General features: G+C 40.5%; 1 protein-coding gene, 1 long non-coding RNA gene and 2 other non-coding genes across 4 annotated transcripts; 1 reads left to right on the top strand and 3 right to left on the bottom strand.

The window, feature by feature from the left end:
- Positions 1 to 1,765: 1,765 nt before the first annotated feature.
- On the bottom strand, positions 1,766 to 1,862 carry LOC120293055. The gene has a single exon (XR_005550714.1). It is a non-coding gene; the product is annotated as a small nucleolar RNA snoR109 (small nucleolar RNA).
- Positions 1,863 to 7,770: 5,908 nt separating this feature from the next.
- On the bottom strand, positions 7,771 to 7,862 carry LOC120293052. The gene has a single exon (XR_005550711.1). It is a non-coding gene; the product is annotated as a small nucleolar RNA snoR109 (small nucleolar RNA).
- A 2,289-nt stretch (positions 7,863 to 10,151) lies between these two features.
- Positions 10,152 to 13,095, bottom strand: LOC104429609 (mitochondrial pyruvate carrier 4). Its single transcript, XM_010042462.3, has 5 exons — positions 12,785 to 13,095; positions 11,802 to 11,900; positions 11,613 to 11,665; positions 11,248 to 11,321; positions 10,152 to 10,579 (listed from the first exon to the last, which is right to left on the bottom strand). Exons 1-5 carry the CDS (start codon positions 12,837 to 12,839, stop codon positions 10,534 to 10,536), a joined length of 327 nt encoding a protein of 108 aa, XP_010040764.1. The 5' UTR covers positions 12,840 to 13,095; the 3' UTR covers positions 10,152 to 10,533.
- Positions 13,096 to 14,826: 1,731 nt separating this feature from the next.
- LOC120292423 lies at positions 14,827 to 15,414 on the top strand. The gene is made up of 2 exons (XR_005550217.1): positions 14,827 to 14,963; positions 15,051 to 15,414. It is a non-coding gene; the product is annotated as an uncharacterized LOC120292423 (long non-coding RNA).
- Positions 15,415 to 16,373: the final 959 nt, after the last annotated feature.

Raw genomic sequence — 16,373 nt, 5'->3', positions numbered from 1 at the left:
GCTCGGGCCGAGTCTCTCAAGGCCATGCCGGAATCCCCAACAGCTGTGCTTGGGTACCCAACTCCTGCACCCAAAAGTCACTAGCACCCCGGCCCAAAATTCACAAACGAAGGAAAGAGATATCGGTGGCGTTGCATGCATAAGAAAGGAAAAAGGAAAAAATAAAGATAGAATGCGAAGAAGTTGTGGGAAGGAAACGATATTTATTTATTGTATCTAATGAGCCTCTTTCGCAATCTGATTGGTGCGTGGAGTCCACTGCCCACCAAAGTGAATCCACCTACCTCGGATTAAATGGCGACGCGTGGACTCATCCATCACTAGCGAGCAATCTGATTGGTCGTCCGTTGGACGACATGTTGGTTGCTAAAGCAAGGCGGAATCTTGGTCCATCCTTTTTCAGTTGACCCAATATATCCCAAATCACAAGGACTCCAAACATTCGGTATTCCCAGGTAAGGACTCCAAAGCTTTCCATAAATACCCGCGCCCGCTTCCAAGCTCCAACCATCTGAAAACAAAATCTCTTTGACGGTTCGTTTGCCATCTCCGCACGTTGCTAAATCCCCAAGTCCAACCATCTAACCGGAACAAAAAAGCTCTTTAATTCTGTACTTTGCGGTGATTCCACTTTGGCTACATTCGCTGCCATCGCAATGTCGAAATTAGTTCCTTTCCTTTGGATCATCGCCTTGTTGGTGTTCTCGTCCACGACGCATGATGCGGTTGCCGACGCTAGAATGATCCGCTACGACAGCATGAGGAGGGGCCGTGCGTACTGCAGGGAGCCGCACTGCTTTCCTCTTCCGTCCAACCCCTACGACCGTGGTTGCAAGAAGTTCATGGAAAAACCTTGAACGGGGTTTCAAGGACATGTGATTGATCTAGAGCGGCAATACCTATCATAATAGCATACGTGAAATTAATAATTTGTTTATTTATTTTTTGTCATATCCATGGATGGCCATGTCTGTGTTTAATAGTACATCTCAATCAAAGGTTTTGTCTTGTTTCTTGTATGTGAGATTAGTAAGTTGTTTATTTATTTTTGTCATATTGATTGATGGCCTTGTCTATGTTTCTTGAAGCAGATCTTTCTGTCTATCACGATTCAATTGCTTTTTCTTTTCCTTTTTTGCGATAAATAAATAAATAAGGATAGAGTTTTACTTGATTTCGGTCCAACATGCAAAATCCACAAGAAGGGCGGGGTCCAATTAGCTATTAGCTAAATTGGCGAGGGCGGGTCCCACCGGCCCAGGCGCAGGAATCCCTTGCCCAAGGCTCGGCTTGCACCGGCGGATGAGGGAGGGGGGCGGAACAAAAAAGGAAAAGAAGGAAAAAGGAAATGAAAAAGAAAAAAGGTAGGAATTGCAAATTAGATCAAGTGCGGGGTCCGATTGGAAATTTTATTTAGATGTGACGAAAGTCGAGCATGGCTTCTGGTACTTCTCCTTTAATACCCTGAATTTCATTTTTCTTTTTTTTCTTCTTCCCATTAATTCACGAAAAGAAGGAATGAGCTTCCCAAGTTACATGGAAATTCCATGGAAGAGAAGGGACTCTAAATAAGAGCCCCCAAAACATAAAAATTAGACCCAAAAAAAAAAAAAAGAAAAAGAAGAGGGGTAAACCCTCTGGCCCTTTCCTTTCCTCTTCTCCCCTTCTCTAATCACACAAACCCAAAAAAAAAAAAGGAAAAAGGGAATCCTTTTTTCCAGGAAGAAATCGATCATTGATGATACAAGTTCCACAAAATGGAAAGGAACATGAGAAGTTTGGTGAGCAGAAGTGTCGTCGGCGATTTGAACGGCGGCCGGCCAGTTAGGCAACTTCTGAGGCGTTGGATCTGGCTGCAGCCGCCTCGGCAGATTCGAGATCGAGGGCACCGGGTCGAATCGATCGCGCGCACGCCCTTATCTCGGATCTCAGATGGATCGGAGCGAGCAATCGGTATCCGAAAGGTGCAAAAACCTGAGAAGATAGGCAAAAAGGATAGAACAGAGAGAGAGAGAGAGAGAGAGAGAGAGAGAACATGAGAGATCGCACATCTATGAACTCTAGCAATGGTTTTGAATTTTAAATGGTCGAGGAAGAAGAGATCGCAGCCGTTCATCTCACGCCGTTCGTTCCCGTCCTTGTCCCACGCGGGACGCGTCAGGTCCGGCCCTGCCTCTATCTCGTAAATTATTATTAACTTATGTGATTCCGCTCTAAAAAAGTCAAGACAGCAAATGGCCTGCTGAGTCCTTCCAAAATAAATTGAAGAACGAATTAAAATCAACTAATTGTACCCAAACAACACAAATTAATCGCTGTGATTTCCATTTTCTGCCAATTTATTGTCCAAACCCGCCTAGCCGATTTGCACTTCGGACTCGCGCTCATCGAACGGGATCGAGACTATACGCGATCATCTCTAGGATGATTAAGGTTCCCAGTCATGAATTTCAAAACTTATCATATCAGAGTCAGATTCAAATTTTTGGAATCGAAAAGCGAACCGATTAATCTCATATAAGTTCCGAATCAATTCCAGAATTGTCATCGGTCACTTCATCATTTCTAACAACAGTTTTCCGTCTATCATGCACAAAAAACGTGCTTATTTCTATATCGCAGTTAAAGCTTAGACCACCCTTGCTTTGGGAACAGATTGACCATATAAGGATCAAAACGCAAATTTATGCTCGCAGAATGTTGGATTTCAATTCAAACGGGACCTTTTTCATAGAGATTGGTCGTGTAAACCAACACAACAGTCCGATAGAAAATTCTCTCGATAGATGTGGGGTTATCTATCTCGGAGGCGGTTAACGAAGCTTCAACGGCATTTCCTTTCAACCATCGTGAAAGAGGAGAGACAGGAGGGAGATAGAGAAGCAAGAGTGGCATATTATTAAAAAATTGAAAAGGAAAATTCGATTTCATTAAGGTTTTTCTTTAATACAAAACTATTGCTATCTGTCGTATCTAAAGCGCCTTTCTTGCCAACCCAAATCCAGCTGTTCTTTTTTTTTCCCCCCATTTTGCACGATTAGTTTCTATCGCTTTGGACCCTAAATTTCTTAGAATCGTTCCTATTATCCTCCAAACCGTCAAAAAAAGTAACTCGTTTTTCATTTGTTCTTCATTTTTTTTATGCGGACAAGATCATGGATTTGGCCATTCAGTCAAAATATCCTAGTCCGATCAACTAGAAGGGTAGAAAAGCCAGCCCTTCTTAGTTCAGCTTGCTCCAGCATGATACATTATGCATAGCGTATTTGAACCTGTTCACTCATGAGCTAGTCAAGCATCGAAATCATTGTTTAGACCAATCCATCATGGACCATAAAAATCATAGTAATTAGATATTGTGGGCTCCAAATAGGACCATCATTACTAAAGATCGCGAGATTCACCTGGTCCATTGGAGATCATTTGCAGTAATAATTCTCATTGCGTCATACGAGAATGTCCTCAAAAACTGGAAAACAGTGGCGACAAATATGGATTAATTGACACGAGCTGGAGTTCTTAGATTAAGGGGTGACGCAATCTTCTTTTTGAGTAGGCAACAGAAATGGCAGTGATGCATTGCCTCACTTTTGGCATATAATGTGAAAGCACTCCATCAATGTGATCGTAACTTTCTTGAAGGAATGTTTTTGTCTCGATTCTCCATTTATTTTGCGAAAAATTTCATGTTGAAAAACATTTTTCTCATATTTTAGTGTTTATATGTTTAAGAAAATAGTCAAAGGAAGATTCTTTTCCTAGTCGATGGAAAACCTACACTCAAATTCAGAAAAGCAATTTCATCGTTTTGAAATGACAAATTATTTTCCAAAATAAAACTATATATTGACAATTGGAACAAGAATCCTACCACTCGCGGCTTGAGTTCTCGACAGCTGAGCCCAAGTCCCAAAGACTAGCCAAATTCCTTGGCAGCTAAGCTTGGGTCTATAAATGCCGTACCCAAGACCTCAGTGTCTATGCCCGGGTGACTGGCTCTTGCATCCAAATCACTAGTACCGAAGCCCGGGTCCACTAAGATCGAGCCCCTATCCCAGAGGCTAGGCTCAGGACTTCGGTCCCATGCTTGGATCTCTAACTGCCATGCCCAAATACTCGGCTCCCACGCCCCAACCATTAGCACTCGGGGCCGGGTATCTCAAGGCCGTGCCCGAATCTTTGACAACCATGCTCGGGTGCCCAGCTTGTACACCCAAGTCACTAGCGCCCCTATGCCCAGATTCCCAAACAAAGGAAGGAAATATCGGTGGCGTCGCATGCATAAGAAAGGAAAAAGAAAACAGTACAAGATAGAATACGAAGAAGTTTTGGGAAGAAAAGGATTTCGATTTGGTTCTTATTTCTTATCGATCGGCATCCGCAATCAGATTCGTGCGCGTAGTCGGCGGCGATCCGGAGCGAGTTCCCCTTCCCAGATTAAATCACATGCTTGGGCATACACGCACGAACGCGTCCATCGGATGACAGGGTGGCTGGTGAACTGGGGAACCTTCGCCCTCCTTTTTTATCAGTTAACGACCCCAAAGGGTTCTGAAAAGGACCTGGAAGAAAGCTTTCATAAATACCACCGCGCGTTTCCAAGCTCCAACCATTCTGGAATTATCCTCGGAACCGTCTCGCTTTTTTTATTTCCCCTTCCCTGTTTCATCTTTATTATTTTAAATTGCTCTATACCATGCACTTTTCTTCTCGCAAAAGTTGTCAATCACTTCATTATTTTTAACAAGAGTTCTCCATCAACAGATTTGTAGGGCTTGGTTTTCAATCAAGTGCCGAGAATGGGGACCCAAACCATCAAGGCTCGTACCTATATCTTTCAGGAACGGGAGCCGAATCAGCAGAACCGACTTGGCGGATTATTTCACCAAATGCCATTTACTTAATCAATAATCTGTGTCAAAGCTGCAAATAATAAAGAGAACAAATCCGAATGCATGCACAGAACGGATGTTGCAAACGGAAATGGATCAATTCTCTATGTATTCGATTAATTATTAGACAAAAGAGTTCCCTCAACATAGAGGGAACGTGCTAGATTTTTATGAATGCTGCTAAGTGCAGCGAGAATAAGAGACATGCGGCAGAACTCGAAACCACACAAGCAAAAGCAAGGCAATGAAGGTCTTGAAGAGCGTTCCCATATGTTCATTGAGGGCCACAGAAAAGCTCTCATCCGCCTTCGAAGTATTGCCTTTGTGAGATAGCTTTGGTCGGCGCTTTTGTTAAGGTAGACAGCTAGATTGCATTCCTCCACGCCGCAAGGCTTCCCCGGACATGACTGGTGGTGAATAGGAGGATCACAAAATGACAAAGGAAAATAATTAATGCTTAACTAAATAGGAAGAGACAAAGCATAAAATTAAAAACGACATGGTCAACTTTACCCCTTAGAGACCTAAGCAAGCGTACGCTAAAGACATGCTTATTTCTGTATGACAGCTAAAGCTTAGAAAAACCTAGCTTTTGTGAATGGAATGACCATATAAGAATAGAACCAAGATTTATGCTCGCAGCATATTGGCTTTCAATTCAAAACAGGACCCTTTTCACAGAAATTGATCGTGCGCCAATAGCCCGTTCGATAGAAAATTCTTTTGATAGATGTAGGGTTATCCATCTCGGTTGGAGTTTCCCGTTATGTTTGAGAAAAACATGGTTTGAATTTATTTGATGCATGTGGAGAGAATGATAACACGTGCGTACACGAGTATTTAAGCTGAAAAATTCAAACCCACATTAGAAATTATTCCAAATGCATAGGTACACAAATTCCTGACTTTGAGTCCTAACAGCCACTATCTTCTTTTTGAGTAGGCAACACAAATGACAATGATGTGTTGCTTCGCTTTTAGCATCTAATGCAAAAGCACTCCATCAATGAGATTGGAGCTTTTTTTCAAGGAATGTTTCTGTCTCGATTCTCCATTTATTTCGCAAAAAATTTTACATCGAAATTTTTTTCTCATCTTCTAACATTTTGATTGCTTTAAAAAATAATCGACAGAGAATCTTTTCATTGTTAACTGAAAACTTAAACTTAAATTTGGAAAAATAGGATTTCCATTTTTTTGAAATGAAAAATTATTATGCAAAATATAATTAGAAATCGGCGCTCAAACAGGAACCCCGACACTCGTGGCCCAAGTTCTTGGTGGCTAGGCCTCAGTCCCAGAGACTGGCCTAATTCCTTGGCAAATCAAGCTTGGATCCATAAATGTCGTGCTGAAGATCTCTATGCTTGGCTCCTTCACCCAAATCCATCAAGGTCGAGCCCTCGTCCCCAAAGTCCAGGCCCGGGACTCCAATGCCATTCCTAGAGCTCCAACTGCCATGCCCAAATAATCGACTCCCATGCCCCAGTCATTGACACTTGGGCCCCAGTCTCTCAAGGCCATGTCAGAATCCCCAGTAGCCATGCTCAGGTACCCAACTCCCACGCCCAAAAGTCACTAGGGCCTGGGCCCAAAATTCATAAACCAAGGAAAGAGATATCGGTGGCGTCGCATGCATGAGAAAGGAAAAAGGAAATAATAAAGATAGAATGCAAAGAAGTTGTGGGAAGGAAACTATATTTATTTATTGTATCTAAAGAGCATCTTTCGCAATTATTGGTACGTGGAGTCCACTGCCCACCAAATGAATCCACCTTCCTCGGATTAAATTACGAGGCATGGACTCAACCATCACGAGTAAACCTGTTAAATGACTCCATCACAAGTAAACCTAAACCTGTTAAATGGTGGGTCAGGTTGGATTTGAATCATATCATAAATGGTCTGACTTGAATTAATTCATTTAATTCATTTATAACCAATTTATTGTAATGTCAAATCAATCCATTTAATTCGTTTATGTCTCATTTATCATAATGCAAAATTTTTACCCATACCCAACCCAAATAATCTCACGTATTGACTTGTAAGTTTTATGGTTGGTATAGAGTATGTCCTACTTGTATTGACTTTTAAAGCATGTCCTCGGAGTGCCGTTCCAGATTTTTCAAACTCAATTCAATTTCATGTCCTCAAGAGTGCCTTATAGGTAGGCCCTGCCCCTTCTCATGCTATGGTAGCCGATCATCCTAGCCTCGACGACCGTATGGTTTTGGTTTGTCGTGAACAAACACACAACAGGGAGACGATCCAAAGAGCCCCATGCCTTACTCGACATTTCTGGGGATCAGTAAAAATAACACCCAAAAAAGAAAAAATCGAAGTTCGAAAAAAAGCAAATTCAAATAGTTGGAACTTGGAAGCGGGCGCGGGTATTTATGGAAAGCTTTGGAGTAAATACCGAATGTCTGGAGTCCTTTCCTGCTTACTTGAGATTTGGGATAGGGTCAACTGAAAAGGGGAGGACCGAGATTTTTGCCTTGCATTAGCAACCAAACTGTCGTCCAATAGATGTGAATCAAATTGCTCGCGAGTAGAGATGGTAAAATGGGTCTTAGACTCATATATATGAGTCATTTAAATTATAAATGGCTCATAGATCACTTATTTTGAAACTAGATTTAAAATTATAGTCACCGATAGACACAAAACTGCTGGGGAATTTGAAGCAGCTCTGCTTGGAAGGTGACCCGCACAAGAATGCAAACTCGGTGTAAGAGAAGGGCCTCTAAAAAAGGCTAAATCCTATGCCCTTTTCCTCTTCTCCCCCTTCTCTAATCACGCAGACCAAAAAAGGGAACATTTTTACGGAAAAAAAAAATCGAATATTGACAGTAAAATATCAGGAAATGGAAAGGAATGTGAGAAGTTCGGTAAGCAGATTTGTCGACGGGAAATTGACAACAACCGGCCAGTTAACTTCTACGGAGTTGGATGTGGCTACAGCCGCTTTGGCAGATTCAAGATCGAGGGCACCGTGCAGAATCGACCGCACGCCCTCCTCTCGGTACAATGTAGCCTCGAATCTCAGATGGGTCAGAGCAAATTCATATAAGAAAAGGACCAGAACTGGAGAAGAAAGCAAAATGATAGAACAGAGAGGAACAGAGAAGAGCGAGGAGGAAGAGGATATGGAGAGTTGTAAACCCTAGCAGTGGCTCTTATAGCCGAGGAAGAGAGATCGCAGCCGTTCGTTTCATGCCGCTCCCGATGGACCATCCGAGTTTGCTCGGGCCTTGCGTCTGAAAATTCATGCCAAAAAAGTATCTAAAATAGATTTCTCTGTTTCTTATTTCTCTGTTTCTTTGTTCCCGGAACAGGTTTGGAACAAAAATCCGTTTAACGCATTTGATTTATTTTCAAAACAGATTTATATTCCATAAATAAATTTAAAGAACAAAAATTTTTAGCTTCTCAATTTCTGACCAGAAATCAATTTCTGTTTTAGAAATTTTGTCATGCACACCCTAAATGTTAATTTGCAATATCGCTGTTCAACTTTTTATTTATGCAATATCATCCTTAGGCTTTTCGTTTATTTGATGCAATCTCTGAATTATTAATAAATATTCGATGTAATCATTAAATTATGTAAAAATATATATAAATTCAGGGATGATATTGTATAATAAACTAAATCCATAAATCTTATTAAATAAATTAAAAAGCGTGAAAATGATATTGTATATTGGATCACAGTTCAAAAGCCAACTATCCCATTTTCCCTAATTATTAACTAATGTTGCTTTTTTTATTGGATAAGTATGATGAATTAGTTGAAGGAAGGAAGGCTAATAACCTACTATATGCTCAAACATAAAGGAAAGGATGAATCCAATCTAATCTATGATTTTCCATTTTTTGCAAATTTATTGTCTGAAATCCGCCAAAGAGCTTGCACTTCTTGAGATACAAAATAATCTCTGAATGCATTTGTTTTGTGGAAAATCTTTTATGAGAAAATATTTTACTCATTTTTTTTTTTTTTTTTTTTACGTTTGAATCGCTTAAGAAAGAGAGTCAATAAAAAATGTTTTCTTAATTAACGAAAAAAAAAGGTTTTCCTTGCTAAAGCTTAAATTTAGGAAAATTGATTTCTTTTTAAAAAATCAGAAATCATTAGGTATTGAGGCTTAGATGAGAAACTCTATCCTTGGGCACAAGGACCCTAGTGCTCATTCTCGAGCCCCTAGCAACAAGGTTGGGTCCTCGATGCCTTGGCCTTAATCCATCAAAACCGTGCCTGGGTCCATCAAGGTTGGGCCCAAGATCTTGATGCCCATGCTCAAGTCCATCAAGGTCGGGCCCTAGACCATGATACCCATGTTCACGTCCCTGACTTCTAAGCCCAAGTCCATTGAGGCCAAACTCAGGATTCTTGTGCCTTGATCCCCTACGCTCACGCCTTGGTCCATCAATGCAAGGCCTAGACCTAGGCATCGAATAGACTTGGGTGTTGGTGTCAAGGTCCCAAGCCCAACCTCGATGGACCAAATTTAGAGGTAGGGGGCCAAGCCCAACCTTGATGGACATGGATGTGAGCACCACTACCGAAGCACCAAGGTCCCAATCTCAAGTGTTGAGGTTCAAGGCTCAGCCCCAATGGACCTAGGCTCAAGCACCAAGGATCTGGCCTAGCCTATGCGAACCTAGGCCCAGGCACCAAGGAGCCAAGCACGGATATCAAGTTCTTGAGCTCGGTTTCACTAGACCCAAAACCAGTATGTGCTCATGCCTAGGAGTGGAGGATCTGAGGTTGATGCCCTAATGTCCATGTTGGATTCCTTAGTTACCCATGTACAAGTAGTAAGCGCCCAAATATCTATTTAATTGATTTTCCTTACCAAACAATAAAAAATATTTTTCCATTTATTTTCAAATTTCAACCAAACACCGAGAAATAGACACTTTCTTGGAATGACTCCTTGAAAAGCAATCTTTAGAGATATAACATTTTCCTCCAAACAAATGAAGCCTTATATTAATTTCACTAGGAACTTCACAAAGAAGGCATTCGTTCAGCCAAACAAGATGGCATAACCAAGATCATACGAAGACAGAGATGACCTCTTGAAAAGATCAAAATATGAATCATATGGGAGGCGAGTCGAGCTTCGCGTGCTGCTTTCACTTCAAGGGACTTATGTTATATGGTTATGCATCAGCAAAAGTTTTCAACTCTTGACATGTAAACTCCATGGCAATGTACATAAGCTCATCAATCAGAACTATGGCAGATTATTTCATAAGATGCCATTTACTTGATCAATAATCTGTGTCAAAGCAGGAAAAGTAAAGAGACAAACCGAATGCAGATGCGTACAGAGAGCAATCAAAGATCTGTACTGCTGCAGATTGTTCTCAATGGATGTTACAGATAGAAATGGATCGTTAATAATTTGGGAAGGGAAAAAGGTCATTGATCAAAGAGGGATCCACTGGTCTGCCAAAATGCTAAATTTTATGAATGCATAGTGCAAAGAGAACAAGAGACATATGGCAGAGACCTCATAACCACACAAACAAAAATAAAGGCATCAAAGTGGAGATGATCTTGCAAAAGCAACGCAAGAAAGAAGCTTTTGCCCGACCGCCAGCCCCTTCAACAAATTTTTCATCATCATTCTTTAGCGAGGGCTGGTTCAGCATCTGAGAAGTAGTCATGCCTGGAAACACAGGAAATAAGAATCTCAGGGGAAGTTCTTTATCTCATTTGGTGGGCCTGAACCACAAAGCAGCCAGACTGAATGCCCAGCACTCATGCAATTCCATAATCATTACTGTAAATATGATTAACATAGGAACTAGACCACTAAGCTATTTAGGGTTTACTCATATGGCTCGGTTGTCTTTACATCCTCCATGACTGGCTATCTAAATTGAAGAACTCTTAAGTAATTCACCTGAAGTAGCTAGGTACATATGGGAGAGCTGAGAAGTAGAAGAAGAGCTGTGACAAGATGATGACAAACATCAACACAATTCTTTCCTCTAATTGGCATATATAACAGGAGTGTGAAAAGGATGGCTGTGTAGGATTCCAGATCAGTAAACATATGAGGTCTTCACACCATATATCTGGTGATAGACAGGGAAAGGATCCTATTCAATGTATAGAAACCAACAATCAGAAAGTTAATGATCTCTTTTTGCTAATTGAAAAGCTAATGATTTGTTAGTCTATTCCTTCTTCCAAATTGATAGACAAAAAACATAACCAGGAAATTTGGCATAGTCAAGGTATCTACTTCTAAAAAAGATAAAATAATCACAAAAGCTTCCTTATATCTGAACCTTCCGACTAACTTCTATACTATAGAAAGTATAAACTCACCGAATTTTGCGCCCTAATTGATAGAGGCCTGTCCCAGCCATAGCAACATTTACACTGAAGAGATTCCAATTTTTCTGTAATTCAGTAGGACAAACCCTGGTCAGTACCATGGAGGATTTTCTCCAAGGAAAATGAGAACAACATTAAGAGCTGACAGAAGGAAGGCAAGCGACAATAATCTCTGCAACCAGTGATGGCTTCTCATTCTGTTAACAGTGTTTGAGAGCTTGAATTTGAAACACCCTACTCAAGCTAATGAAGAGAGCTTCAATTATCTTAACCTTAGTATTGCCATTTAGGTTTAGAGACTTATCTGAGTGACCAGTATTCTACAGCAAACAATCAGCATATCTGTAGATGCTTACAGGAGTAATCACTGTGCTGTAGCGTGACCAGACAATACCAGTGGCGGCAACCGCTGCACAAAATGCGGCATTTACATGAGACAAAAGCTGCAATTATCAATGTGCGTCATAATGATACCAGCAATTGGAAAGCCACTCACAAGGGTAAAATGCATAGATTGTATACATATAAAAGTTTCAAGGACATACCAATTTGCTGAGGATAAGAGAGCTTTTCTGGCGGTTTAGAGAAGTCGGCAATGTTGGCTATGCTGATGCCCCATTTAAATGTCGGTGCCCAGAAGTGAACTGCAATGACAGGGCAATGAACATAATAAGTCCTTTGCATTAGAGATGCAACACAACACAACCAAATATCAACCAGAACAGCACAAACAAGTACCAGTAACCGGCAAAGCACCAACTCAACTCTGACAATTCTAATCATATCCGAATGTATAAAACCCATATTCAATTCCTTCAGAAAGGCTGAAAATACCTCAACAGATGTTATTCAACATTTCCAAATAGAGTCAAATTCTACCTCCAGCACCACAAAACCAAAACTTTCTCAGAACTGCACCTACCGATTTGAAGAATTTTGCATCAATCCACTCTAGCGCTAGTCAATCAATTCATTATCATCTCTCCTAAGCCAAAGCACTCGTAAAACAAGCGCAAGTGAACAGAATCATCGCAGACGAAAGCACAGCACGAACAAGTACCATTAACCGGCAAAGCACCAAAACTCAACGCGACCGTCTCCAACAATTCTAATCAAATCCAAATGTCCAAAACCCATATTCAATTCCCTCAGTAAGGCTGAAAATACCTCAATCAGACGCTACTCAACGTTTCCAGATAGAGCCGAATACTACCATCAGCGCTACGAAAACCAAAACATTTCACGGAACTACGCCTACCCACTTGCCCAATTTCGCATCTACCCACTCCAGCGCTAGTCAAATCAATCCTTCATCATCTCTCCTCAGAGAAAGCACGTGCAAAACAAGCGCAAGCGAACAGAACCATCGCGGACGGACGCGAGCCAAAGCAGGAACGCGACAAAAAGAATCATGGGTCTCGATAGAATCGCCGACCCAAGATTCAAACACAAGCCACAAACTCCACGAACGGTCAAACAGCGAGGCGATCGATGGGTTCCGAGCGATGACGGGAACGAGTCGACTCACTGGTTTTGGGACCGGCCGGGTGGTTCCAGAGAGCTTGAAGCCTCGAAGAAGACATGGGTTGGATTCAGAGCCTCTCCCTTCCTCTTCGTCTCCCCGAGAGCCTCGTTCCGGTTGCAGAGAGAAGGGGGTGGTAGATCGATGGCGATGGTGGGTAGGTCGCACGGGGGAGGGGACGAGTTTCACCCGAATTCTCGTTGATCAGAATCGTTGACCAGTGAGAGCGCGCCACGCGGGGGGAGAACGAGCTCGAGCTCACTGATCTTACTGTAGGACGTCTGCAGCGCATAATTACCAAATTCTCTCTCTCTCTCTCTCCCTCTCTCTCTACATTTTTTGTTTGCCCAAAACATTTTCTACTAATGCTCTGTCAATGTTGCCGGGCTTGAAATATCCGCACGTGGGACCCGGGGAAAAAAAAACATGTGTTTTGATGAATAATTGCATTTACTTATGTTTTCCTTAATGAGTGTGATATCATGTAATTGATTTATAGAAAAGAGAGAAGTAGCATCTGGTCATTTGTACAAAAGAAAATTTAGTTATAAACTTTTTAATTGTATCAATTTAATAATAAATATTTTTACATTAGTACAAATTCAATTCATTCAATTAATTTAGATTGGAAATGAGCGACGTGGAATGTCTAATCACGTAAATAAAATAATTTTTATATTTTATATTTTAAAATAATTTTTTGAATTTTTTTTTTCTTTCACTTTCCATTTGCTAGTGCCCATGGCTAATGAGGGTTGGGCAAGAGTTGCCCTTGTTAGCCATGAGCAAAGGTCAGCCTTGTGGGGTTGTGCCTAGGCAAGGGTGAGCATTAGTGAAGTGCGACCTCGCTTAGGTCATGGCCTATGGCTAATGCCAAATTGGCCACCAGCATCGACAAAAAAAAAAAAAAAAAAGGAATAGAAAAAAGAAAAAAATCAAAATTTTATTTAAAAATAAAATTATAAACAAAAAATTGTCCACATCGGTGTAGCCATGCCGTGTAAAACGATTAGTGTTCATGTCACTGATTTTAGACCTAAATTGGGTGGACAAATTAAATTATTATCAATGTGAAAATCTTTATAACTAAATTGACTCACTTAAAAAGTTTATAACCAAATTAATATTGATACAATAGGTTTATGATTTTTTTTCTTTTTTGGTACATTTCCCTTTGTACGATGTGATCAAGTAAATTGGAGGTAATTGTCATTGATTAATGAAGTGGAACAAATGTAAGCAATTAACCAGACAATAGGAGTGAATTATGATAATCTACTTTTTACGAAATAAATAGTCGATTAGAAAATTAGCCATGCGACCTAGTTTAGAGTCACTCCTAAAGAAGGATAAACACAAATTCAACCGACAAAACCTATAATACGTCGCAGTAAGCAGATCGAGCAAAGTCACGATGTCAATTGCAATAAGGCAAACGCAAAATGATTCACAAAGAACAAAATCGATTATTTCACATTTAAACTCGCATAGGCCGTTCCAATCAGGATGACTAGTTTCCACGTTCCTAGAAACGCCCGGTTTTTACTTTAGTTGAGAAATCATTTCCACTTCTTCTGATGACATCTATTGGCCTTCTAGTAACCACGATTGTAAGGGTTGCAAGCAGTTGAAGATCACCATTGCTGATTTGTATATTGATTCCCGATAGGAATTAGTGATCTCTAAGGTGGTGATTATATACTTTTTTTTTTCTTTTGTCAAAAACGGAAATATTTCATTAACTAAGCAAAGATGAGAGGCCCGGTAAATTGGCATCATTATATAAAAGGTCCAACAAAATTTGAGGAGAGGATAAGACCCAATTTAGAAATAAGTAATTTTTCTTGTGGACTTTGGCTATCCAGTCTGCAACAAGGTTGGCCTCTCTAAAGTAACGTATTATCTGAACATTTGAGAATGCCCTCATTATTTCCTTACACTTACTAACAAGAGGTTGAGTCTCTCAACTCAACTATTCTAAACTGTTAATGGCTTTGACTACTTGCAAGTTATCTGACTCAATAATAAGCACTTCCTGTCTTTTAGAAAAGAAGTAGTTGAGGGCTTCCCATAAGGGTTTCAGCCATCAAGGAAGAGGAAGCTCTGACCGATTCAGCTGCTCCTCCCATCATTCTCCCAACCGAATCTCGGCATATGCAAGCTATGGAGTTCTCCAGCAAACCAGGTATGTATGATCCATCTATGTTGATCTTATAAGCTCATTCCGGCAGTGGAAACCAGATTTGAGGTGTTTCGGCTTCTCTATTTCCAGATCTGCCGTTTTCACGGTTCCCTGAGCCGGCAACTCGTCGATGGTCCGATGCTCTGTGCCCAGGTCGTAGCTCTCCGCTCAACTCGCTATTCCCGGGTAGGTCTGCTTTGCTTCCAGATTCGGCGTCTGCTTAGTGGTTTTTGGGTTGTTAATTAAGAGTTGGCATTGATGGTCCAGGGACAATGTTCTTTTTCCTTTTTCTTTTTTCTCTCTTTTTTAAAAATGGATTTTCTGTTGAAATATCGGTAAAGCTTAGAAGTAGAGAAACCAGGCCAGAACAGATGCTTTAAAATAGGTTTGCTCTTGAATTTCTGGTCGAACTTAAAGGTAGTAGTTCCCTAATTAAATTACTATTGTTGATTGATTCTAGATACTTAAATGCTCCAGCAAAAATTCCACGCATTAGTCTATGTAAATTTGGGTCATTTTGGATAAATTTAACCGTATCAAAGCTTTACCGCCGGCGGCGACGCAAGGCGGCGGTGGCGGTGGGCGGTGGCTCTGGGCGGTTGACGGTGGTCGCAACAAGAAAAGAAAATTAAAAAGAAAATCAGCTTACTTCTTCTAGAAATTGTTTCCGGGAACAAGAAGCAATTTTTTTTGCTTCTCAAAACTGTTCCCGGAACAATACGGGAACAAAAATTACAGAAATTGTTTCTGGGAATAAATGTTTTACCAAATAGGTTTTTACTTTATTTTTTGTTCCGGGGAACAAAAGAACAAAAATTGGGAGAAACATGAGTGTTACCATGTGTTACCTTAATGTCAGTGGTAACGATTTTTGCAAACACAATGAATTTTTTCAATGTCACGAAAATGGACGTTCGAGTATAGATTCTGAATAGTTCACATGATAAATATTTTTAAGGATTTATTTATAGTTTATGACTTATAGAGGAAATTGATTTAATGTTTTAGCTTTTGACTCTAGGGAGCAAAAGATCATCGGTTTGTGTCTAAAAAGGGAAGGATAAGCTCTCATGAACTCTCTTGTTCAAAAAAAAAAAAAAAAAAAAAAAAAAAAAAGCTCTCATGAACTCTGGTAAGTGAAGAAAGTTCAGGAAGTCAAAAAGCGCAAGTGCTTTATTGACAACAGGTTCTTCCTTTTCCTAAAGCGCTGGACCCCGAAGCCCTTATTAGTCAGGTAAAATGCAGAAAAATCCCTACTGCTATTTTTCATTCGTTGGACGGATAAAGTTTAATCTGATTTCATTTTGTACAAAATTCAATTGATTTTAGGAATAACCGTTGTGCAATTGCCAACGTGAAAGCAAAGAGTAGTCGTCTAAACTAAAATCATTGAACACAGATTCAAGCACGAAA

The sequence above is a fragment of the Eucalyptus grandis genome, chromosome 4 (genome assembly GCF_016545825.1).
Source record: "Eucalyptus grandis isolate ANBG69807.140 chromosome 4, ASM1654582v1, whole genome shotgun sequence".
NCBI classification, from domain to species: Eukaryota; Viridiplantae; Streptophyta; class Magnoliopsida; order Myrtales; family Myrtaceae; genus Eucalyptus; species Eucalyptus grandis.
This window is presented reverse-complemented; position numbering and strand designations above follow the sequence as displayed.